Source organism: Phasianus colchicus, chromosome 38 (assembly GCF_987193195.1).
Source record: "Phasianus colchicus chromosome 38, bPhaCol1.hap1.1, whole genome shotgun sequence".
Classification (NCBI taxonomy): Eukaryota; Metazoa; Chordata; class Aves; order Galliformes; family Phasianidae; genus Phasianus; species Phasianus colchicus.
This window is the reverse complement of record NC_143473.1, coordinates 2633978-2659751: the sequence shown is the minus strand read 5'-3', so window position 1 is coordinate 2659751 and position 25774 is coordinate 2633978. Positions and strand designations below refer to the sequence as shown.

Below are 25774 nucleotides of genomic sequence, written 5' to 3'. Positions count from 1 at the left end.
CTAACCCTAACCCTAACCCTAACCCTAACCCTAACCCTAACCCTAACCCTAACCCTAACCCTAACCCTAACCCTAACCCTAACCCTAACCCTAACCCTAACCCTAACCCTAACCCTAACCCTAACCCTAACCCTAACCCTAACCCTAACCCTAACCCTAACCCTAACCCTAACCCTAACCCTAACCCTAACCCTAACCCTAACCCTAACCCTAACCCTAACCCTAACCCTAACCCTAACCCTAACCCTAACCCTAACCCTAACCCTAACCCTAACCCTAACCCTAACCCTAACCCTAACCCTAACCCTAACCCTAACCCTAACCCTAACCCTAACCCTAACCCTAACCCTAACCCTAACCCTAACCCTAACCCTAACCCTAACCCTAACCCTAACCCTAACCCTAACCCTAACCCTAACCCTAACCCTAACCCTAACCCTAACCCTAACCCTAACCCTAACCCTAACCCTAACCCTAACCCTAACCCTAACCCTAACCCTAACCCTAACCCTAACCCTAACCCTAACCCTAACCCTAACCCTAACCCTAACCCTAACCCTAACCCTAACCCTAACCCTAACCCTAACCCTAACCCTAACCCTAACCCTAACCCTAACCCTAACCCTAACCCTAACCCTAACCCTAACCCTAACCCTAACCCTAACCCTAACCCTAACCCTAACCCTAACCCTAACCCTAACCCTAACCCTAACCCTAACCCTAACCCTAACCCTAACCCTAACCCTAACCCTAACCCTAACCCTAACCCTAACCCTAACCCTAACCCTAACCCTAACCCTAACCCTAACCCTAACCCTAACCCTAACCCTAACCCTAACCCTAACCCTAACCCTAACCCTAACCCTAACCCTAACCCTAACCCTAACCCTAACCCTAACCCTAACCCTAACCCTAACCCTAACCCTAACCCTAACCCTAACCCTAACCCTAACCCTAACCCTAACCCTAACCCTAACCCTAACCCTAACCCTAACCCTAACCCTAACCCTAACCCTAACCCTAACCCTAACCCTAACCCTAACCCTAACCCTAACCCTAACCCTAACCCTAACCCTAACCCTAACCCTAACCCTAACCCTAACCCTAACCCTAACCCTAACCCTAACCCTAACCCTAACCCTAACCCTAACCCTAACCCTAACCCTAACCCTAACCCTAACCCTAACCCTAACCCTAACCCTAACCCTAACCCTAACCCTAACCCTAACCCTAACCCTAACCCTAACCCTAACCCTAACCCTAACCCTAACCCTAACCCTAACCCTAACCCTAACCCTAACCCTAACCCTAACCCTAACCCTAACCCTAACCCTAACCCTAACCCTAACCCTAACCCTAACCCTAACCCTAACCCTAACCCTAACCCTAACCCTAACCCTAACCCTAACCCTAACCCTAACCCTAACCCTAACCCTAACCCTAACCCTAACCCTAACCCTAACCCTAACCCTAACCCTAACCCTAACCCTAACCCTAACCCTAACCCTAACCCTAACCCTAACCCTAACCCTAACCCTAACCCTAACCCTAACCCTAACCCTAACCCTAACCCTAACCCTAACCCTAACCCTAACCCTAACCCTAACCCTAACCCTAACCCTAACCCTAACCCTAACCCTAACCCTAACCCTAACCCTAACCCTAACCCTAACCCTAACCCTAACCCTAACCCTAACCCTAACCCTAACCCTAACCCTAACCCTAACCCTAACCCTAACCCTAACCCTAACCCTAACCCTAACCCTAACCCTAACCCTAACCCTAACCCTAACCCTAACCCTAACCCTAACCCTAACCCTAACCCTAACCCTAACCCTAACCCTAACCCTAACCCTAACCCTAACCCTAACCCTAACCCTAACCCTAACCCTAACCCTAACCCTAACCCTAACCCTAACCCTAACCCTAACCCTAACCCTAACCCTAACCCTAACCCTAACCCTAACCCTAACCCTAACCCTAACCCTAACCCTAACCCTAACCCTAACCCTAACCCTAACCCTAACCCTAACCCTAACCCTAACCCTAACCCTAACCCTAACCCTAACCCTAACCCTAACCCTAACCCTAACCCTAACCCTAACCCTAACCCTAACCCTAACCCTAACCCTAACCCTAACCCTAACCCTAACCCTAACCCTAACCCTAACCCTAACCCTAACCCTAACCCTAACCCTAACCCTAACCCTAACCCTAACCCTAACCCTAACCCTAACCCTAACCCTAACCCTAACCCTAACCCTAACCCTAACCCTAACCCTAACCCTAACCCTAACCCTAACCCTAACCCTAACCCTAACCCTAACCCTAACCCTAACCCTAACCCTAACCCTAACCCTAACCCTAACCCTAACCCTAACCCTAACCCTAACCCTAACCCTAACCCTAACCCTAACCCTAACCCTAACCCTAACCCTAACCCTAACCCTAACCCTAACCCTAACCCTAACCCTAACCCTAACCCTAACCCTAACCCTAACCCTAACCCTAACCCTAACCCTAACCCTAACCCTAACCCTAACCCTAACCCTAACCCTAACCCTAACCCTAACCCTAACCCTAACCCTAACCCTAACCCTAACCCTAACCCTAACCCTAACCCTAACCCTAACCCTAACCCTAACCCTAACCCTAACCCTAACCCTAACCCTAACCCTAACCCTAACCCTAACCCTAACCCTAACCCTAACCCTAACCCTAACCCTAACCCTAACCCTAACCCTAACCCTAACCCTAACCCTAACCCTAACCCTAACCCTAACCCTAACCCTAACCCTAACCCTAACCCTAACCCTAACCCTAACCCTAACCCTAACCCTAACCCTAACCCTAACCCTAACCCTAACCCTAACCCTAACCCTAACCCTAACCCTAACCCTAACCCTAACCCTAACCCTAACCCTAACCCTAACCCTAACCCTAACCCTAACCCTAACCCTAACCCTAACCCTAACCCTAACCCTAACCCTAACCCTAACCCTAACCCTAACCCTAACCCTAACCCTAACCCTAACCCTAACCCTAACCCTAACCCTAACCCTAACCCTAACCCTAACCCTAACCCTAACCCTAACCCTAACCCTAACCCTAACCCTAACCCTAACCCTAACCCTAACCCTAACCCTAACCCTAACCCTAACCCTAACCCTAACCCTAACCCTAACCCTAACCCTAACCCTAACCCTAACCCTAACCCTAACCCTAACCCTAACCCTAACCCTAACCCTAACCCTAACCCTAACCCTAACCCTAACCCTAACCCTAACCCTAACCCTAACCCTAACCCTAACCCTAACCCTAACCCTAACCCTAACCCTAACCCTAACCCTAACCCTAACCCTAACCCTAACCCTAACCCTAACCCTAACCCTAACCCTAACCCTAACCCTAACCCTAACCCTAACCCTAACCCTAACCCTAACCCTAACCCTAACCCTAACCCTAACCCTAACCCTAACCCTAACCCTAACCCTAACCCTAACCCTAACCCTAACCCTAACCCTAACCCTAACCCTAACCCTAACCCTAACCCTAACCCTAACCCTAACCCTAACCCTAACCCTAACCCTAACCCTAACCCTAACCCTAACCCTAACCCTAACCCTAACCCTAACCCTAACCCTAACCCTAACCCTAACCCTAACCCTAACCCTAACCCTAACCCTAACCCTAACCCTAACCCTAACCCTAACCCTAACCCTAACCCTAACCCTAACCCTAACCCTAACCCTAACCCTAACCCTAACCCTAACCCTAACCCTAACCCTAACCCTAACCCTAACCCTAACCCTAACCCTAACCCTAACCCTAACCCTAACCCTAACCCTAACCCTAACCCTAACCCTAACCCTAACCCTAACCCTAACCCTAACCCTAACCCTAACCCTAACCCTAACCCTAACCCTAACCCTAACCCTAACCCTAACCCTAACCCTAACCCTAACCCTAACCCTAACCCTAACCCTAACCCTAACCCTAACCCTAACCCTAACCCTAACCCTAACCCTAACCCTAACCCTAACCCTAACCCTAACCCTAACCCTAACCCTAACCCTAACCCTAACCCTAACCCTAACCCTAACCCTAACCCTAACCCTAACCCTAACCCTAACCCTAACCCTAACCCTAACCCTAACCCTAACCCTAACCCTAACCCTAACCCTAACCCTAACCCTAACCCTAACCCTAACCCTAACCCTAACCCTAACCCTAACCCTAACCCTAACCCTAACCCTAACCCTAACCCTAACCCTAACCCTAACCCTAACCCTAACCCTAACCCTAACCCTAACCCTAACCCTAACCCTAACCCTAACCCTAACCCTAACCCTAACCCTAACCCTAACCCTAACCCTAACCCTAACCCTAACCCTAACCCTAACCCTAACCCTAACCCTAACCCTAACCCTAACCCTAACCCTAACCCTAACCCTAACCCTAACCCTAACCCTAACCCTAACCCTAACCCTAACCCTAACCCTAACCCTAACCCTAACCCTAACCCTAACCCTAACCCTAACCCTAACCCTAACCCTAACCCTAACCCTAACCCTAACCCTAACCCTAACCCTAACCCTAACCCTAACCCTAACCCTAACCCTAACCCTAACCCTAACCCTAACCCTAACCCTAACCCTAACCCTAACCCTAACCCTAACCCTAACCCTAACCCTAACCCTAACCCTAACCCTAACCCTAACCCTAACCCTAACCCTAACCCTAACCCTAACCCTAACCCTAACCCTAACCCTAACCCTAACCCTAACCCTAACCCTAACCCTAACCCTAACCCTAACCCTAACCCTAACCCTAACCCTAACCCTAACCCTAACCCTAACCCTAACCCTAACCCTAACCCTAACCCTAACCCTAACCCTAACCCTAACCCTAACCCTAACCCTAACCCTAACCCTAACCCTAACCCTAACCCTAACCCTAACCCTAACCCTAACCCTAACCCTAACCCTAACCCTAACCCTAACCCTAACCCTAACCCTAACCCTAACCCTAACCCTAACCCTAACCCTAACCCTAACCCTAACCCTAACCCTAACCCTAACCCTAACCCTAACCCTAACCCTAACCCTAACCCTAACCCTAACCCTAACCCTAACCCTAACCCTAACCCTAACCCTAACCCTAACCCTAACCCTAACCCTAACCCTAACCCTAACCCTAACCCTAACCCTAACCCTAACCCTAACCCTAACCCTAACCCTAACCCTAACCCTAACCCTAACCCTAACCCTAACCCTAACCCTAACCCTAACCCTAACCCTAACCCTAACCCTAACCCTAACCCTAACCCTAACCCTAACCCTAACCCTAACCCTAACCCTAACCCTAACCCTAACCCTAACCCTAACCCTAACCCTAACCCTAACCCTAACCCTAACCCTAACCCTAACCCTAACCCTAACCCTAACCCTAACCCTAACCCTAACCCTAACCCTAACCCTAACCCTAACCCTAACCCTAACCCTAACCCTAACCCTAACCCTAACCCTAACCCTAACCCTAACCCTAACCCTAACCCTAACCCTAACCCTAACCCTAACCCTAACCCTAACCCTAACCCTAACCCTAACCCTAACCCTAACCCTAACCCTAACCCTAACCCTAACCCTAACCCTAACCCTAACCCTAACCCTAACCCTAACCCTAACCCTAACCCTAACCCTAACCCTAACCCTAACCCTAACCCTAACCCTAACCCTAACCCTAACCCTAACCCTAACCCTAACCCTAACCCTAACCCTAACCCTAACCCTAACCCTAACCCTAACCCTAACCCTAACCCTAACCCTAACCCTAACCCTAACCCTAACCCTAACCCTAACCCTAACCCTAACCCTAACCCTAACCCTAACCCTAACCCTAACCCTAACCCTAACCCTAACCCTAACCCTAACCCTAACCCTAACCCTAACCCTAACCCTAACCCTAACCCTAACCCTAACCCTAACCCTAACCCTAACCCTAACCCTAACCCTAACCCTAACCCTAACCCTAACCCTAACCCTAACCCTAACCCTAACCCTAACCCTAACCCTAACCCTAACCCTAACCCTAACCCTAACCCTAACCCTAACCCTAACCCTAACCCTAACCCTAACCCTAACCCTAACCCTAACCCTAACCCTAACCCTAACCCTAACCCTAACCCTAACCCTAACCCTAACCCTAACCCTAACCCTAACCCTAACCCTAACCCTAACCCTAACCCTAACCCTAACCCTAACCCTAACCCTAACCCTAACCCTAACCCTAACCCTAACCCTAACCCTAACCCTAACCCTAACCCTAACCCTAACCCTAACCCTAACCCTAACCCTAACCCTAACCCTAACCCTAACCCTAACCCTAACCCTAACCCTAACCCTAACCCTAACCCTAACCCTAACCCTAACCCTAACCCTAACCCTAACCCTAACCCTAACCCTAACCCTAACCCTAACCCTAACCCTAACCCTAACCCTAACCCTAACCCTAACCCTAACCCTAACCCTAACCCTAACCCTAACCCTAACCCTAACCCTAACCCTAACCCTAACCCTAACCCTAACCCTAACCCTAACCCTAACCCTAACCCTAACCCTAACCCTAACCCTAACCCTAACCCTAACCCTAACCCTAACCCTAACCCTAACCCTAACCCTAACCCTAACCCTAACCCTAACCCTAACCCTAACCCTAACCCTAACCCTAACCCTAACCCTAACCCTAACCCTAACCCTAACCCTAACCCTAACCCTAACCCTAACCCTAACCCTAACCCTAACCCTAACCCTAACCCTAACCCTAACCCTAACCCTAACCCTAACCCTAACCCTAACCCTAACCCTAACCCTAACCCTAACCCTAACCCTAACCCTAACCCTAACCCTAACCCTAACCCTAACCCTAACCCTAACCCTAACCCTAACCCTAACCCTAACCCTAACCCTAACCCTAACCCTAACCCTAACCCTAACCCTAACCCTAACCCTAACCCTAACCCTAACCCTAACCCTAACCCTAACCCTAACCCTAACCCTAACCCTAACCCTAACCCTAACCCTAACCCTAACCCTAACCCTAACCCTAACCCTAACCCTAACCCTAACCCTAACCCTAACCCTAACCCTAACCCTAACCCTAACCCTAACCCTAACCCTAACCCTAACCCTAACCCTAACCCTAACCCTAACCCTAACCCTAACCCTAACCCTAACCCTAACCCTAACCCTAACCCTAACCCTAACCCTAACCCTAACCCTAACCCTAACCCTAACCCTAACCCTAACCCTAACCCTAACCCTAACCCTAACCCTAACCCTAACCCTAACCCTAACCCTAACCCTAACCCTAACCCTAACCCTAACCCTAACCCTAACCCTAACCCTAACCCTAACCCTAACCCTAACCCTAACCCTAACCCTAACCCTAACCCTAACCCTAACCCTAACCCTAACCCTAACCCTAACCCTAACCCTAACCCTAACCCTAACCCTAACCCTAACCCTAACCCTAACCCTAACCCTAACCCTAACCCTAACCCTAACCCTAACCCTAACCCTAACCCTAACCCTAACCCTAACCCTAACCCTAACCCTAACCCTAACCCTAACCCTAACCCTAACCCTAACCCTAACCCTAACCCTAACCCTAACCCTAACCCTAACCCTAACCCTAACCCTAACCCTAACCCTAACCCTAACCCTAACCCTAACCCTAACCCTAACCCTAACCCTAACCCTAACCCTAACCCTAACCCTAACCCTAACCCTAACCCTAACCCTAACCCTAACCCTAACCCTAACCCTAACCCTAACCCTAACCCTAACCCTAACCCTAACCCTAACCCTAACCCTAACCCTAACCCTAACCCTAACCCTAACCCTAACCCTAACCCTAACCCTAACCCTAACCCTAACCCTAACCCTAACCCTAACCCTAACCCTAACCCTAACCCTAACCCTAACCCTAACCCTAACCCTAACCCTAACCCTAACCCTAACCCTAACCCTAACCCTAACCCTAACCCTAACCCTAACCCTAACCCTAACCCTAACCCTAACCCTAACCCTAACCCTAACCCTAACCCTAACCCTAACCCTAACCCTAACCCTAACCCTAACCCTAACCCTAACCCTAACCCTAACCCTAACCCTAACCCTAACCCTAACCCTAACCCTAACCCTAACCCTAACCCTAACCCTAACCCTAACCCTAACCCTAACCCTAACCCTAACCCTAACCCTAACCCTAACCCTAACCCTAACCCTAACCCTAACCCTAACCCTAACCCTAACCCTAACCCTAACCCTAACCCTAACCCTAACCCTAACCCTAACCCTAACCCTAACCCTAACCCTAACCCTAACCCTAACCCTAACCCTAACCCTAACCCTAACCCTAACCCTAACCCTAACCCTAACCCTAACCCTAACCCTAACCCTAACCCTAACCCTAACCCTAACCCTAACCCTAACCCTAACCCTAACCCTAACCCTAACCCTAACCCTAACCCTAACCCTAACCCTAACCCTAACCCTAACCCTAACCCTAACCCTAACCCTAACCCTAACCCTAACCCTAACCCTAACCCTAACCCTAACCCTAACCCTAACCCTAACCCTAACCCTAACCCTAACCCTAACCCTAACCCTAACCCTAACCCTAACCCTAACCCTAACCCTAACCCTAACCCTAACCCTAACCCTAACCCTAACCCTAACCCTAACCCTAACCCTAACCCTAACCCTAACCCTAACCCTAACCCTAACCCTAACCCTAACCCTAACCCTAACCCTAACCCTAACCCTAACCCTAACCCTAACCCTAACCCTAACCCTAACCCTAACCCTAACCCTAACCCTAACCCTAACCCTAACCCTAACCCTAACCCTAACCCTAACCCTAACCCTAACCCTAACCCTAACCCTAACCCTAACCCTAACCCTAACCCTAACCCTAACCCTAACCCTAACCCTAACCCTAACCCTAACCCTAACCCTAACCCTAACCCTAACCCTAACCCTAACCCTAACCCTAACCCTAACCCTAACCCTAACCCTAACCCTAACCCTAACCCTAACCCTAACCCTAACCCTAACCCTAACCCTAACCCTAACCCTAACCCTAACCCTAACCCTAACCCTAACCCTAACCCTAACCCTAACCCTAACCCTAACCCTAACCCTAACCCTAACCCTAACCCTAACCCTAACCCTAACCCTAACCCTAACCCTAACCCTAACCCTAACCCTAACCCTAACCCTAACCCTAACCCTAACCCTAACCCTAACCCTAACCCTAACCCTAACCCTAACCCTAACCCTAACCCTAACCCTAACCCTAACCCTAACCCTAACCCTAACCCTAACCCTAACCCTAACCCTAACCCTAACCCTAACCCTAACCCTAACCCTAACCCTAACCCTAACCCTAACCCTAACCCTAACCCTAACCCTAACCCTAACCCTAACCCTAACCCTAACCCTAACCCTAACCCTAACCCTAACCCTAACCCTAACCCTAACCCTAACCCTAACCCTAACCCTAACCCTAACCCTAACCCTAACCCTAACCCTAACCCTAACCCTAACCCTAACCCTAACCCTAACCCTAACCCTAACCCTAACCCTAACCCTAACCCTAACCCTAACCCTAACCCTAACCCTAACCCTAACCCTAACCCTAACCCTAACCCTAACCCTAACCCTAACCCTAACCCTAACCCTAACCCTAACCCTAACCCTAACCCTAACCCTAACCCTAACCCTAACCCTAACCCTAACCCTAACCCTAACCCTAACCCTAACCCTAACCCTAACCCTAACCCTAACCCTAACCCTAACCCTAACCCTAACCCTAACCCTAACCCTAACCCTAACCCTAACCCTAACCCTAACCCTAACCCTAACCCTAACCCTAACCCTAACCCTAACCCTAACCCTAACCCTAACCCTAACCCTAACCCTAACCCTAACCCTAACCCTAACCCTAACCCTAACCCTAACCCTAACCCTAACCCTAACCCTAACCCTAACCCTAACCCTAACCCTAACCCTAACCCTAACCCTAACCCTAACCCTAACCCTAACCCTAACCCTAACCCTAACCCTAACCCTAACCCTAACCCTAACCCTAACCCTAACCCTAACCCTAACCCTAACCCTAACCCTAACCCTAACCCTAACCCTAACCCTAACCCTAACCCTAACCCTAACCCTAACCCTAACCCTAACCCTAACCCTAACCCTAACCCTAACCCTAACCCTAACCCTAACCCTAACCCTAACCCTAACCCTAACCCTAACCCTAACCCTACCCTAACCCTAACCCTAACCCTAACCCTAACCCTAACCCTAACCCTAACCCTAACCCTAACCCTAACCCTAACCCTAACCCTAACCCTAACCCTAACCCTAACCCTAACCCTAACCCTAACCCTAACCCTAACCCTAACCCTAACCCTAACCCTACCCTAACCCTAACCCTAACCCTAACCCTAACCCTAACCCTAACCCTAACCCTAACCCTAACCCTAACCCTAACCCTAACCCTAACCCTAACCCTAACCCTAACCCTAACCCTAACCCTAACCCTAACCCTAACCCTAACCCTAACCCTAACCCTAACCCTAACCCTAACCCTAACCCTAACCCTAACCCTAACCCTAACCCTAACCCTAACCCTAACCCTAACCCTAACCCTAACCCTAACCCTAACCCTAACCCTAACCCTGGGCACAACACAGTTTACAGGCACAGCATTACACAGATTGAATATGTGGCACAATGCAGTTTAGAGATGCAATATACACTTACTCCATACAGTTTAACACACATGGTTTACATAGGTCAGATTAACCAGAGAAAGGTCACAGAGCCTCCATACCCCATTAATGACATTACATTTTCAAAAACATTATGTATTGCAATCCACCTCAAAAGCAGTTTAGATCTCAGCCCATCCAAAACGGAATGCAAGTCTCAGACTGGCCGGAAAGGAAGGCAAATGACCTCCAACGGCTCTTGGGTGTTGCTTACGGGGTTGGGTTAGCCCTGCGGTACAAACAAACAAAGCAAAGCTAACCCAACCCCGTAAGCAAGGCAAAGCTAAAGCCAATTTGATTGAGATTAATTGACTGTACGTGCTGAAATCAGCACAACTCTCAAAATGGCCACAATGGGGCACGAGTCTCAGACTGGCCGGAAAGAAGGCAAATGACCTCCAACGGCTCTTGGGTGTTGCTTACGGGGTTGGGTTAGCCCTGCGGTACAAACAAACAAAGCAAAGCTAACCCAACCCCGTAAGCAAGGCAAAGCTAAAGCCAATTTGGTGGAGAGAAATCAACTGTACATGCTGAAATCAGCGCGACTCTCAAAATGGCCACAATGGGGCACGAGTCTCAGACTGGCCGGGAAGGAAGGCAAATGGCCTCCAACGGCTCTTGGGTGTTGCTTACAGGGTTGGGTTAGCCCTGCGGTACAAACAAACAAAGCAAAGCTAACCCAACCCCATAAGCAAGGCAAAGCTAAAGCCAATTTGGTGGAGAGAAATTGATTGTAAAGCTAATGCCAATTTGGTTGACATAAATGATGCACGTACTAAAATCAGCGCAACTCTCAAAATAGCCACAAAGGGGCATGAGTCTTAAACTGGCTGGGAAGGAACACAAAATCACATGAGAAGGAAGGATTGCTTGGCCTGGGAGTAGAAGGGCCCTAAGGAAGGGTGTGGGTGGGTTGGATTTGCTGGGCTGACGCCAATGGGGTGAACTATAATGAGAACAAGTACTGCATTCCACACATTGCCTGCGATGACCCTGGGCGGTGGTAGGGGCTTGTGGCAGAGTGAAAGGAAGACTATGGGAAGGGAAGAGACCGGGGGATATGGGTAACAGCTCAACTGAACTAAGCTGGCGGTGAGTGTGGGAGGCCTGGAAAGAGCATGGCATCCCAGGGGGGAAGTCATCGACTGGAAGTGTCAAAGGCATCTTTGCCTGCAATACAGAGAGACACACTTTAGAAAGAGGAACGCCAAGACACAAACAGCGCTCACCCTAAGACCACCCCCCACAAAATGTGCAAGCAAAAGACCACCCCAACAAATGACTTAAGATTAAGGTTAGGAGTATTTAACAGGAAAGATGTAGGATTATTTTTAGTATTACTAAATACTAAAAGGTTACAGATAAGTTTAGTGCACCATTAGAGGGTAGGTTCAGGGTTAATTTGGACAGCCAGTACAGTTATCTATACAGTCATGGTTACAATTAGCACTACATTTGTTGTTCAGAGCTCATTAAGGCTGGGGTGAAGATATTACAGTTAGGGTTATTAGGATCATGCTCAGAGTGACTGTTAGGGAAAGCCTAGGCAAAGGCAAGAACACTGAAGCAAACACCAAAACAGAGTGCAAAGGTATAGACAGTACCCAAGAGAGGGCAACATCAAAGGCAAGGCTAAGTCATGGAAAACAACAAAGAAGGCCGCGTCAGAGGCCGGGCCCAAAGAGAAGGCCGCGTCAGAGGCCGGGCCCAAAGAGAAGGCCGCGTCAGAGGCCGGGCCCAAAGAGAAGGCCGCGTCAGAGGCCGGGCCCAAAGAGAAGGCCGCGTCAGAGGCCGGGCCCAAAGAGAAGGCCGCGTCAGAGGCCGGGCCCAAAGAGAAGGCCGCGTCAGAGGCCGGGCCCAAAGAGAAGGCCGCGTCAGAGGCCGGGCCCAAAGAGAAGGCCTCAGGGAATGCCAAACCAGCACAAGACTGAAGAGAAGGCCTCAGGGAATGCCAAACCAGCACAAGACTGAAGAGAAGGCCTCAGGGAATGCCAAACCAGCACAAGACTGAAGAGAAGGCCTCAGGGAATGCCAAACCAGCACAAGACTGAAGAGACCATTACATAGAACGCCAAAACGGAGGGCAAGGCCCAAGAAAACGCTGCCAGGAACGCCAAAACGGAGGGCAGGGCCCAAGAAAACGCTGCCAGGAACGCCAAAACGGAGGGCAAGGCCCAAGAAAACGCTGCCAGGAACGCCAAAACGGAGGGCAGGGCCCAAGAAAACGCTGCCAGGAACGCCAAAACGGAGGGCAAGGCCCAAGAAAACGCTGCCAGGAACGCCAAAACGGAGGGCAGGGCCCAAGAAAACGCTGCCAGGAACGCCAAAACGGAGGGCAGGGCCCAAGAAAACGCCGCCACAGACACCAAAACAGAGACCAAAGAGAATGCTGCAGGAAATAATCAGACAAAGAGGAGAGGCAAGGGGAACACAGAAAGATGACAACAGACAGCCTGTAAGGCACGCTGAAATGCAGAAATGAACTCCGGGTACCCTACCTTGTGTCTTACTAAGTAATGGGTAAACATTGCCCTTACCTCTTGGGCAGATTATTACCGTCAGCAAAGTTGGCTTCCGGGACATCACAGGAAATGTAGATTTCTGTTCCTGGCTGTTCTCATGAAGAGCCACAGATTGCTCTGTGCAGTTGTTATGGCACTCAGGAGTGCCACAGCTCTCCGCTGCCACCTGTTGGACACAATACAGTAATTAAGGCACTGCCCCACATATGCGGGGGCTGCACCCTGTGCACACAACTTATTAACAACAACAATTGTTAAACTAACTATGACTTCTTTTCTGCACTACAGTTAGGATGAAGGTTACTTTGACAGAAAACAAGGGGTGTTATTTTTATTGCTGCATTTCGGGTTAGAGACATTTTTTACATCAGGCTAAGGGTTAGGGTGACAGACACATCGCAGGTAAATGTAATTATCATTAGAGCTCCCATTAAGCTAGGGGTTCAGGTCAAGATTACAATTAACACTGCCTCCCAGCCAATCCCAGAGAGCCAAAGGCAAAGGCGTGCCAAACTGCCAGGACAAGCAAAGGGAAATCCAAGGAAGCAAAGGGAAATCCAAGGTAAAGGCAAAGCAAACAGCTAAGGCTAAGGCAAGGGCAAAAGCAAGGAAAATACCCAACGAAAAGCTATGGTGAGGGCAATGAGAGTGCAGCAGGGAAGGCCAACAGCAAAGGCCGAGAAAACACAGCAAGAAACACCAAAACAGAAGGCCAAGAGAACATGGCAAGAAATGCCTAGGCAAGAGCTAAGAGAACATGGCAGCAAGTGCCAAAACAGGAGGCCGAGAGGACGTGGCAGGGAACGCCAGAACAAGCGGCCAAAGAGAACATGGCAAAGAAAGCCAATACAGAAGGCCAAGAGAAGGTGGCTGGGTAGGCCAAAAGAGGAGGCCAAGGAGAATGCCACAGGAAAGGGAACGCCAAAACAGCACGCCGAGGAGGACATCACAGGGAACACCCAGGCAATGGCTATGAGATGGCAGGAAGTGCCGAGGACAACGGCCAAGAGAACATACAAGAAATACCAAAACAGAAGGCTAAGAGAACACAGCAGTAAATGCCTAGGCAAGAGCTAAGAGAACATGGCAGGAAGTGCCAAAACAGGAAGCCAAGAGGATGTGGCAGGGAACTCCAGAACAAGTGGCCAGAGAGAACATGGCAAAGAAAGCCCATGCAGAAGGCCAAGAGAAGGTGGCTGGGTAGGCCAAAACAGGAGGCCAAGGAGAATGCCACAGGGAACGCCAAAACAGGACACTGAGGAGGATGTCACAGGGAACGCCCAGGCAATGGCTATGAGATGGCAGGAAATGCTGAGGACAACGGCCAAGAGAACATGGCAAGAAACACCAAAACCAAACGCTGAAGAGAATGCAGCAAAGAAAGCTAAGTACGATGGCCAAGACAATGGGGCACAGAACACCAAAACAGGACAGCAAGAAAATGCAGTAGAGAAGGTCTAGGGTAAAGAGAAGGAGAACACTGCAGTGAAAGGCCAGAGACAAATAGAATGTGGGAAGAAAAGGACAGGCAGCCTTTGGGGTACCCTAAAATGCAATAAAGAGCTCCGGGAGTGCTACGTTGTGCCACACTACATAATGGGTAAACATTGGTGTGCGTACGCTGCCCTTACCTGCTGGGCAGACAATTACCAGTCAGCAAAGTCGGCTTCCAGGGCATCCCAGGAAAAGCGGATTTCTGTTCCAAGCTGTTCTTATGAGGAGCCACAGATCTCTCCATGCAGTTTTTATGGTGCTCGGGAACACCGCACCTCTCCGCTGCCACCTGTTGGACATAATACAGTAATGAAGGCACTGCCCCACATATGCGGGGGCTGCACCCTGTGCACACTGCTCTAATGATGTCACAAAGGAGCATCAGGGATAAAATTAATGCTATTTGTTGGTTTGAAGTCACAGTTAGTTTATTAGTTAAACAATTGCTTTCTGCACTACGATTGGGATGAAGGTTAATTTGACAGAAAACAAGGGGTGTTATTTTTATTGCTGCATTTTGGGTTAGAGACATTTTTTTTTTTTACATCAGGCTAAGGGTTAGGTTTACAGATGCATGGCAGGTTAATGTAATTATCATTAGAGTTCCCATTAAGCTAGGGGTTCAGGTCAAGATCAAAATTAACGATGCCTCCCAGCCAATCCCAGAGAGCCAAACGCAAAGGCGTGCCAAACTCCCAGGACAAGCAAAGGGAAATCTGAGGTAAAGGCAAAGCAAACAGCAAAGGCTAAGGGAAGGGCAAAAGCAAGGAGAATGCCCAATGAAAGGCTATGGTGAGGGCAAGGGCAAGGAGAGCACAGCAGGGAAGGCCAACAGCAAAGGCCAACAGAACACAGCAAGAAATGCCTAGGTGAGGGCTAAGAGCACACGGCAGGACGTGCCAAAACAGGAGGCCGAGAGGACGTGGCAGGGAACGCCAGAACAAGCAGCCAAAGAGAACATGGCAAAGGAAGCCAATGCAGAAGGCCAAGAGAAGGTGGCTAGGTAGGCCAAAACAGGAGGCCAAGGAGAATGCCACAGGGAACGCCAAAACAGAAGGCAAAGGTATAGACAGCACCCAAGGGAAGGCAACATCAAAGACAAGGCAAAGTCATGGAGAACAACAAAGGGAAGGCCTCGCCAGAGGCCGGGCCTCAAGGGACAGCCTCGGGAATGCCAAAATGAAGGACAAGATCAAAGAGAATGCCGCAAGGAACACCAAAACAGCACAAGACTGATGAGACCATTGCACAGAACACGAAAACAGAGGGCAAAAACCAAGATAATGCCACAGGCAATGCCAAAACGGAGGGCAGGGCCCAACAGAACAATGCAGGAAACGCCAAAACGGAGGGCAAGGCTCAAGAGAACAATGCAGGGAACGCCAAAACGGAGGGCAAGGCTCAAGAGAACACTGCACGGAACGCCAAAACGGAGGGCAAGGCCCAAGAAAACATTGCACGGAACGCCAAAACAGAGGGCAGGGCCCAAGAAAACATTGCACGGAACGCCAAAACAGAGGGCAGGGCCCAAGAAAACACCGCCAGGAACGCCAAAACGGAGGGCAGGGCCCAAGAAAACACCGCCAGGAACGCCAAAACGGAGGGCAGGGCCCAAGAAAACACCGCCAGGAACGCCAAAACGGAGGGCAGGGCCCAAGAAAACACCGCCAGGAACGCCAAAACGGAGGGCAGGGCCCAAGAAAACACCGCCAGGAACGCCAAAACGGAGGGCAGGGCCCAAGAAAACACCGCCAGGAACGCCAAAACGGAGGGCAGGGCCCAAGAAAACACCGCCAGGAACGCCAAAACGGAGGGCAGGGCCCAAGAAAACACCGCCAGGAACGCCAAAACGGAGGGCAGGGCCCAAGAAAACACCGCCAGGAACGCCAAAACGGAGGGCAGGGCCCAAGAAAACACCGCCAGGAACGCCAAAACGGAGGGCAGGGCCCAAGAAAACACCGCCAGGAACACCAAAACACTGGGCAAGGCACAAGAGAATGCCACCACAGACATCAGAACAGAGACCAAAGAGAATGCTGCAGGAAATAACTAGGCACAGAGGAGAGGCAAGGGGAACGCACAAGGAAGAGAACGGACAGCCTGTAAGGCACGCTGAAATGCAGAAATGAACTCCGGGTACCCTACCTTGTGTCTTACTAAGTAATGGGTAAACATTGCCCTTACCTCTTGGGCAGATTATTACCGTCAGCAAAGTTGGCTTCCGGAGCATCGCAGGAAATGCAGATTTCTGTTCCAAGCTGTTCTCATGAAGAGCCACAGATCGCTCTGTGCAGTTTTTACGGCGCTCAGGAGTGCCACAGCTCTCCGCTGCCACCTGTTGGACACAATACAGTAATGAAGGCACTGCCCCACACATGCGGGGGCTGCACCCTGTGCACACTGCTCTAATGATGTCACAAAGGAGCATCAGGGATAAAATTAATGCTATTTGTTGGTTTGAAGTCACAGTTAGTTTATTAGTTAAACAATTGCTTTCTGCACTACGATTGGGATGAAGGTTAATTTGACAGAAAACAAGGGGTGTTATTTTTATTGCTGCATTTCGGGTTAGCCTGATATTAAAAATGTCTCTAAGGGTTAGGGTTACAGACACATTGCAGGTAAATGTAATTATCGTTAGAGCTCCCATTAAGCTAGGGGTTCAGGTCAAGATCACAATTAACACTGCCTCCCAGCCAATCCCAGAGAGCCAAAGGCAAAGGCGTGCCAAACTGCCAGGACAAGCAAAGGGAAATCTGAGGTAAAGGCAAAGCAAACAGCAAAGGCTAAGGGAAGGGCAAAAGCAAGGAAAATACCCAGTGAAAAGCTATGGTGAGGGCAAGGAGAGCACAGCAGGGAAGGCCAACAGCAAAGGCCGAGAAAACACAGCAAGAAACACCAAAACAGAAGGCCAAGAGAACATGGCAAGAAATGCCTAGGCAAGAGCTAAGAGAACATGGCAAGAAATGCCAAAACAGGAGGCCGAGAGGACGTGGCAGGGAACGCCAGAACAAGCGGCCAAAGAGAACATGGCAAAGAAAGCCAATACAGAAGGCCAAGAGAAGGTGGCTGGGTAGGCCAAAAGAGGAGGCCAAGGAGAATGCCACAGGAAAGGGAACGCCAAAACAGCACGCCGAGGAGGACATCACAGGGAACGCCCGGGCAAGGGCTATGAGATGGCAGGAAGTGCCGAGGACAACGGCCAAGAGAACATGGCAAGAAATACCAAAACAGAAGGCTAAGAGAACACAGCAGTAAATGCCTAGGCAAGGGCTAAGAGAACATGGCAGCAAGTGCCAAAACAGGAAGCCAAGAGGATGTGGCAGGGTACGCCAGAACAAGTGGCCAGAGAGAACACGGCAAAGAAAGCCCATGCAGAAGGCCAAGAGAAGGTGGCTGGGTAGGCCAAAACAGGAGGCCAAGGAGAATGCCACAGGGAACGCCAGAACAGGATGCTGAGGAGGACATCACAGGGAACGCCCGGGCAATGGCTATGAGATGGCAGAAAATGCTGGGGACAACAGCCAAGAGAACACGGCAAGAAACGCCAAAACCAAACGCTGAAGAGAATGAAGCAAAGAAAGCCAAGTACAATGGCCAAGACAATGGGGCACAGAACACCAAAACAGGACAGCAAGAAAATGCAGTAGAGAATGTCTAGGGTAAAGAGAAGGAGAACACTGCAGTGAAAAGCCAGAGACAAGGAGAACACAGAAAAGGACAGGCAGCCTTCTGGGCACCATAAAGTGCAATTAAGAGCTCTGGGAGCACCATGTTGTGCCATGCTATGGAATGGGTAAACACTGGTGGGCGTGCGTTGCTCTTACCTGTTGGGCAGACAATTACCAGTCAGCAAAGTGAGGTTCCAGGGCATTCCAGGAAAGGCAGATTTCAGTTCCTGGCTGCTCTCACAAAGAGCCACGCATCTCTCTGTGCAGTCGTTACAGCACTCTGGAGCACCACAGCTCTCTGCTGCCACATGTTGGACACAATACAGTAATGAAGGCACTGCCACACATACGTAGAGTAGTGCCTCTTTCACAAACGTGCGCTGTAGTCTCCTTTCTCAGAGCAGCGTGGCTGCACTCTGTGCCTGATGCTGCTTACCGGCAGCACTGCAGCTGGGAACAATGCACAGGAAAAAGCTCAGATACACAACACCATTTTTGCTTCCCTCTTCTCTGATAACTGCTCATTAGACACAGCCCTCACCTCTGGTTTGGTAGGTGGGGATTGAGGAAGCAATGCCAGTCCCACAGACCCCTCCCCATCCCACACTGTGATGGGACATCAGGTTCTGGACCACCTGAGGATCCAAACATCCAGGCATCCAGGAGCCTTTGTGTCCTGGCGAGATGAGTCCCAGAGTTCTGAGGAAATTCACCGCTGCAGTCACCGAGCCACTCTCAATGGTATTTGAGAAGTCAAAGCAGTCAGGTGAAGTCCCTGGTGAGTAGAAAAAAGCAACAGCACACCTGTTATTAAGGATAGGGAACTACCACCATGTCAGTCTTACCTCTGTGCTGGGAAAGATCGCAGAGCAGATCCTCCTGGAAGTGACCCTAAAGCACTTGTTCCAGGGCGTCACCACCCCCTGCATGAAAAACTTCCTCCTAATAACCAACCTAAGCCACCCCTGGCTCAGTTTAAAACCATTTCCCCTTGTCCTATCACTATCCACCCTCCATTCCCCCTCCTGCTTATGCACTCCCTTTGAGTATTAGAAGGCTGTGATGAGGTCTCTCCGGAGTCTTCTCTTCCCCAAGAGAAACAATCCCAGTTCCCTCAACCTTTCTTCATAGGAGAAAGGTGCTCCAGCCCTCTGATCATCTTAGTGCCCTCCTCTGGACCCGCTCCGAAAGCAAAAGCTCCACGTCCTTTCTGTGCTGGGGCTCCAGGCCTGGATGCAGTGCTGCAGATGGGGCCTTACAAGAGCTGAGTAGAGGGGGACGATCACCTCCCTCTCCCTGCTGGCCACCCCTCTTTTAATGCAGCCCAGGATACAGTTGGCCTTCCAGGCTGCAAGCACACTCTGCTGGCTCATGTCCAGCTTCTCATCCACCAGGATCCCCTAGTCCTTCTCTGCAGGGCTGCTCTCAAGGGGTTCTACGCTCAGCTTCTACAAACATCTGGAATTGCCCCTTCATCAGTGACATCAACAGTGGGATCAAGTGCACCCTAATGACATCAAGTTGTGGGGTGCAGCGACACACCAGAGGGATGAGATGCCATCCAGAGGGACCTCAACAGGCTGAGTAGGGGCATAAATCCAAGTGCTGGGTCAGCAGCTGGGATGAAGGAACACCCACCACCAAAACATGCTGGGGGATGAAAGGACTGAGTGCAGTCCTGCCCCATAAGGCCTTGGGAGTACTGATGGGTGGGAGCTGGACACAAATCAGCAATGTGCCCCTCCAGCCCAGAAAGCCAACTGTATCCTGAGCTGCATCCAAAGATGTGCAGTCAGCAGGTGAAGGGAGGCGATCCCCGCCCCTCTGCTCTGCGCTGGTGAGGCCTCACCTCGAGTGCTGCATCTGGATGTGGAGTCCTCAGTGCAGGAGAAACATGGAGCTGTGGGAGCACATCCAGAGTACAGCCGCAAATATGAACCGAGAGATGGAACACCTCTCTTACAAGAAGAGAGAGCTGGGCTGTTCAGCCTGGAGAAGTGAAGGCGCCAAGGTGACCTGGTAACAGCCTTTCAATGCCTAAAGGAAAGAAGAAGGGACAATTGAGGTTAGATATACAAGAAATGTCTTCCACAGTGAGGGTGGTGAGGCGGTGGAACAGGTTGCCAGAGATGTGGTGAATGTGCTATCCCTTTCAAGGTGAAACGGGGTCAGGCTCTGAGCAACCTGATCCAGCTGTGGATGGTCACTGTGGGGGAGTTGGACCGCATCGCAAACCTGCACACAAGCAGTGCACCAACGTGGGGCTTGCGATGTTCATTACCTGCTGCACAGATCTCACACCACTGATCAGAGGAGCCCAGGCAATCCTTAAACCCCATCGGGTTGCAAAATGAAGTCAGAAGAGATGCAGAATGTAATTTAATACATGATAATGATGCACAGAATGCCCTTAAAAATTCTGTATTGGTGCAATTAACACATGGCACTATGCATTACAGCCATAAAGCGGGATGATGTAGGAGCAGACAAACCACGTTTGGAGCCCCAGACTGGAGATTATGAGGTGAGAACCATTGAAGAGGAAACAACGCACACCAGATACAGCTGCTCTAATCCAGCTTGAGATTCCCCCCAAAAAGGCAGAGCTCACAGCCCTGAAATAAAGCAGGAATTGCTCACCCCATACCCCAAAGGAAGCAGTCTCCAGGTCCAGATGTTGTCCTTACAGCTACCAGCCCTTAAATGAGACTAGGATCCCCCAAAAAGGGGGGATCACAGCACTGAAATAAAAACAGAGCCACTCACCCCATTCCAAGGACCAACGCTCACCCATGCTCTAAAGGAAGCAGTTTCCACATACAGATGGCTGCCAGCCTCCAACGTAGTCAGGAGACCCTAGAAAAGAGAGAGATCACAGCCCTGCAATAGAGAAGAGATCACCCACCCCATTGAGTAAGACTTACTCCACACTCTAAAGGAAGCACTCCCCAGGTTCAGATGCTGCCCCTGCGCTTCCCAGCCCTTAAATGGGGCCAGGGAGGGGTGGAGCCCGGCTCGGCCCCACCCACAGCCGAACTGCCCCCAGCTGTGCTCGCAGGGCTGCACCCCTCCCAGGTGCTCCATCACAGCTCCCAGCTGTGTCCTCACAGTGCCTGTACGGCCAGAGAGCAAAGACGATGAGTGTAAGGGAACTGCTGAGTCACGGCCTGAACCTCTGATTGACCACCTGAGGCGAGCGATGAGTCAGCCCTGGGAGCACAGGTGAAAGCAATTCACCTGTGCTGCGGGAAGGGGTGGAGCCTGGCTGCACCTCTCCTAGAGCCATTTAAGAGCTGACTGCCAGTGGGGAAGGGTCTCTCTCTTGGGAAGATCCACTCCACTGGAGTTTCCTGAGCGAGCCCATGACATGGGTAAGCATCCTATTTACTCTCTTTGTCTCACTGTGCCTAACTCTCTTGCTTATTTCATTATTATAGCATCTTAATATTATTTGATTATATAATATTCCTTTATATAATTTTCATTGATTATGTAGTGAGTAAAATGAATGTCTGCCAAGGGAGGTCTATGGCTGGATGACCTGCCACAGCCACACACTTTGATCCCAGTCTGTCCTCGATGCCTGTTGGTGACTCTTCTAACAGATGGAGGAGCACAGATCTCAGTGCTGGTGCAGCAGATGCTGAGATCTGTGTGAGCAGCCTGGACAGCAAAGGGCTGAAATCACTGCTGGCAATGCAGAGTGCTGTTTGCACACCCACAGCTCCCAGTGACACTTAGCTGTCATTTCATGGCCCTGCGAATGGGAGCTGTTGAGTCAGGGCCTGAACCACTGATTGATCACCTGAGGCAAGGACTGACTCAGCTGTGGGAGCACAGGTGAAGGCATTCAGCTGTGAATGGAAGGGTGGAGCCTGGCTGCAGCTCTCCTAGACCCCGTTTAAGGGCTGGCTGCCACTGGGGAAGGATCTCTGCTGTGGTGTTGTGATTTTTGTTGTCAGTGTTCCACATCAGAATATCATATAAAGTGAGTTAGAGTTCGTGTTCTGGTCCTTGGTCTGCCTTTATGGGTGTTTTAGGTTCTCGGATGGGAGGGGAGGAGCAGCATTCCTGGAGTACAGAGGAGGGAAGGTGGAATTCCTGGCTGGACCAAGGCAGAGAAAAAGGTACCTGCTTCTCCTTTGTAAGAACTCGTATTTGATGCTCTGTTTCTGTCTCATTTTGTTTGATTTGGTTGGATTTAGTAAACCACCGCTCCTCCTCAGATCGCTGCTGTTTTATTCATTAGACCTATCTCCCTGCTCTCACCCTCCCCAGAGCACATGGCCCACCACGTGCCTTGTCTCATTAGCCGTGGGGCTGGCTGCACTGTTAATATGTAGGATCTTTTCTTCCCTCTCTTTTGTCTCCTGGGTTTGTGCCCCTGTCACGGACTCAGATCCAGGGATAACTGTGACAATCTCTTCCTGCAGATCCCTCCTGTAAGGGAACTGCTGAGTCACAGCCCAAACCTGATTGCTCACCTGAGGCGAGCGCTGAGTCAGCCCTGGGAGCACAGTGAATGCAATATAGCTGCCCTGCTGGAAGGGCTGGAGCCTGGCTGTGCCTCTCCTAGAGCCACGTAAGAGCTGACTGCCAGTGGGGAAGGATCTCTTCTGGAGATCCACTCCGCTGGAGTTTCCTAAGCGAGCCCAGGGTAAGGCTAAGTGTCCTTATCTATTCTCTGTTATTATCATCTGCTTTGCCTAACTCTCTTGTTTATTTCATAATTGTAACATCTTAATATTCTTTGATTATACAATCACAAAGCAGTCTGGTTTATTCAGCGCTGTGTCAAGCTGGGCGCAGGACGCACCGCCCGCCCAACCTGCAGTCAGCAAAAAGCCTGCTGCAGACGCAGGCTGTGAGCCAGCACGGCACGAGGAGCTCCCAGCAGTTTGGTTACGGATCATCAGATTTCCGAGGAGCCATCAGCATGCAGACCCTCCCCCATTGCGTGTGCAGAGTTGTGGTGGTCTCCTCCTGGAGGTCGTAGGATGAAGAATCCTCATCTTCCTTGCCGTTAACTTCTGATCTTTTTGGGGGGCAGCCCCCCAAACCGTTTTCTTGTTGCCCTGTGTGCATCTCATCACTTCCCTGCCAGATGTCTCTGTGCTGTTCTCAAACCTGGATCTTTATGGCCTCATCCCCCTCGCTATCCCAGACCCAGTGTCTGCCGTCCTTTATTTTTCTAACCAGCTCTACATTCTTGCTTCTATAAACTATCTCTAACTACCCCCCCCATCCTTATTCCCTGTGAGGCCCTTTTCTCACTCTTACTCTTTTTCTACAGGCCCTCCTCACCCTTCAGAACATGAAGGAATGATGCTGGGTGACTCCATCGAGGTGCTGCTGGGGGGAGGGGCAAACTGGAGTAACACTGTGGTTCCATTGGGGAATGCTGGAGGGTGACATCAAGGAGTGACGCTGAGGGCTGTCACTGTTCAGAGCTCCCCAGTGCCCTTTCAGTGTCCTTCCCCCATTTCCTCTCCCCCCTCCCCACCATTCCCCTACTACCACTCCATTTATTTCCCCTCCTTTCTCCATTTATTTCCCTCCATTTCTCCATCAATTTCCCCATCGCTTTCCCCTCATTTTTCAGCCATCTGAAACCCAAATGCCACCACATCCCGTCCCCTCAGCAGCGCAGCCCTCTGCACCCCCAGAGGTGTCTGCAGGGCGTCCACCTGGAAGGCCGCGGCCGCGCTGCCATCGTTCCCGCCGACCTCGGTGCCATCAGGGACCCAGACGGCCCCCAGCACGGCGCTGACCCGGCCGTGCTGACAGAGGACAAATGTCGCTGTTTGTCCCCTTGCTGCCGCCAGGCTGAGCAGGAAGCGGCGGCGCAGTGCTGCCTGCGTGGCCTGCGTGGCTTTTGTCACTTCTGTCACCTCTGGGGCTTCCCCATGACGGTTTGGAGTTGTGGAGCTGAAACCTCGTCCCGAACCATCGGGGCCACGTGGGAGGCGGAGGACGCTCACAGGGACGGCCATGGGGCTGTGGGGGGAGGGGGCAGAATGGGGGGGTGCTCAGCGGGACCCAAAACCTGCCATCTGCCCCCCAAAAGCCCCCCCCAGGCCTTTTCCCTATGCAGTGACACACACAGCATCCCCCCCATATACCTCACAACCCCACCCTCAAAAGCCCCTGTGCCGCCACTAATTATCCCCACAGACCTGGTACCCCCAGTATACCCCCCCAGTCATCTTCCCCCACAATAATCCCTCCTGGAGTCTTCTGAGCCCCCCCAATAACCCCCCCAGACCCTCCCATAGTTCTCTGCATCCCTCAGAATCCCCCAATGATCCTCCCCAAGACCTTGAACCCCCCCCCATAATGGACCTGTCAGGGCTCCCCCAGTCCTCAGCCCCCTGCAAAAGCTCTCCCCCAAAGCAATCTGTGCCAGCCAGTAATCTCCCCTTAGACCTCATATGGCCTCCCCAGAAATCTCCAGAGCTTTCTGCCCCCCCAATAATTCCCCCAGACACCTCTGTACCCCCCAAAACCCCCATAGACCTTGACACGCCCCCAATAACCCCCACTCCCCTCCAAGACCTGCGCTCTTCCCCATAGACCTCTAACCTGCCCCCTCCAGAACACCCCTAGAGACCTCTGACCCCCAACAAACCCCCAGAGACGCCCGTGCCCCCTCCCATCCCCCCCCTTGCCCGTTCCCCCCAGTAAACCCCTCAGATCCCTCCCCAGACCTTTATACCCCTCAACAAACCCCAATTACACCCCCAGAGCCCCCAGTACACCTCTGCCTCTCCCGTAGGCCCTAGGATCCCCCCCAGGACCTTTTCCCCACCTCATCCCTCCCAAGAGTTTCCCCCCGTGACCCCTGACGCCTCCCACCTCAGCTCGGCGCCCCTCAGCCTCAGTTTCAGCTGCTGCGCATGCGCTGCACTTCCCGCCCGCGCTTTCCGTTTACGTCATCATTCTGCGACGCTCAGCTCGTGGACGGCGTATTCGCTTTCCGCACATTCGCTAAATCGCTGTGAGCCGCTCTAACCAGCGATCGGTGACCCCCTCCCCTCCTCTTTCCGCTTTCCGGTGTTTTTGGAACCCTCTGTTACTGTGTTTCTTTCCAATTACTATCTTCATGACCGTTTCTCCCCATTGTGACGAAAGTGCGGCGGCCGCGCCGCGTGTGCCGATTCGCCGCCGCAGATTCGCCGCGAGCCGCGCGTTGCGGCCTAGAAAAAGTAGAATAAAACCAAATGAAGAGCTCCGTTAGCCCCGCG

General features: G+C 51.3%; 1 protein-coding gene across 4 annotated transcripts; it reads right to left on the bottom strand.

The window, feature by feature from the left end:
* Positions 1 to 14965: 14965 nt before the first annotated feature.
* Positions 14966 to 25486, bottom strand: GEMIN7 (gem nuclear organelle associated protein 7). Of its 4 annotated transcripts, none has more exons than XR_016461273.1 (7): positions 25386 to 25486; positions 24218 to 24527; positions 21297 to 21386; positions 19072 to 20567; positions 18687 to 18980; positions 17044 to 17194; positions 14966 to 15148 (listed from the first exon to the last, which is right to left on the bottom strand). XR_016461273.1 is itself a non-coding variant. In XM_031610578.2 (2 exons), the coding sequence occupies exon 2, from the start codon at positions 24521 to 24523 to the stop codon at positions 24122 to 24124; it is 402 nt and encodes a 133-aa protein (XP_031466438.2). In that variant the 5' UTR covers positions 24524 to 24527; positions 25386 to 25461; the 3' UTR covers positions 22237 to 24121. The 4 variants fall into 4 exon arrangements, 1 of the variants encoding a protein (XP_031466438.2); XR_016461272.1 differs by having other exon boundaries at positions 17063 to 17194; XR_016461271.1 differs by lacking the exon at positions 14966 to 15148 and having other exon boundaries at positions 16717 to 17194.
* Between the last annotated feature and the right edge of the window lie 288 nt (positions 25487 to 25774).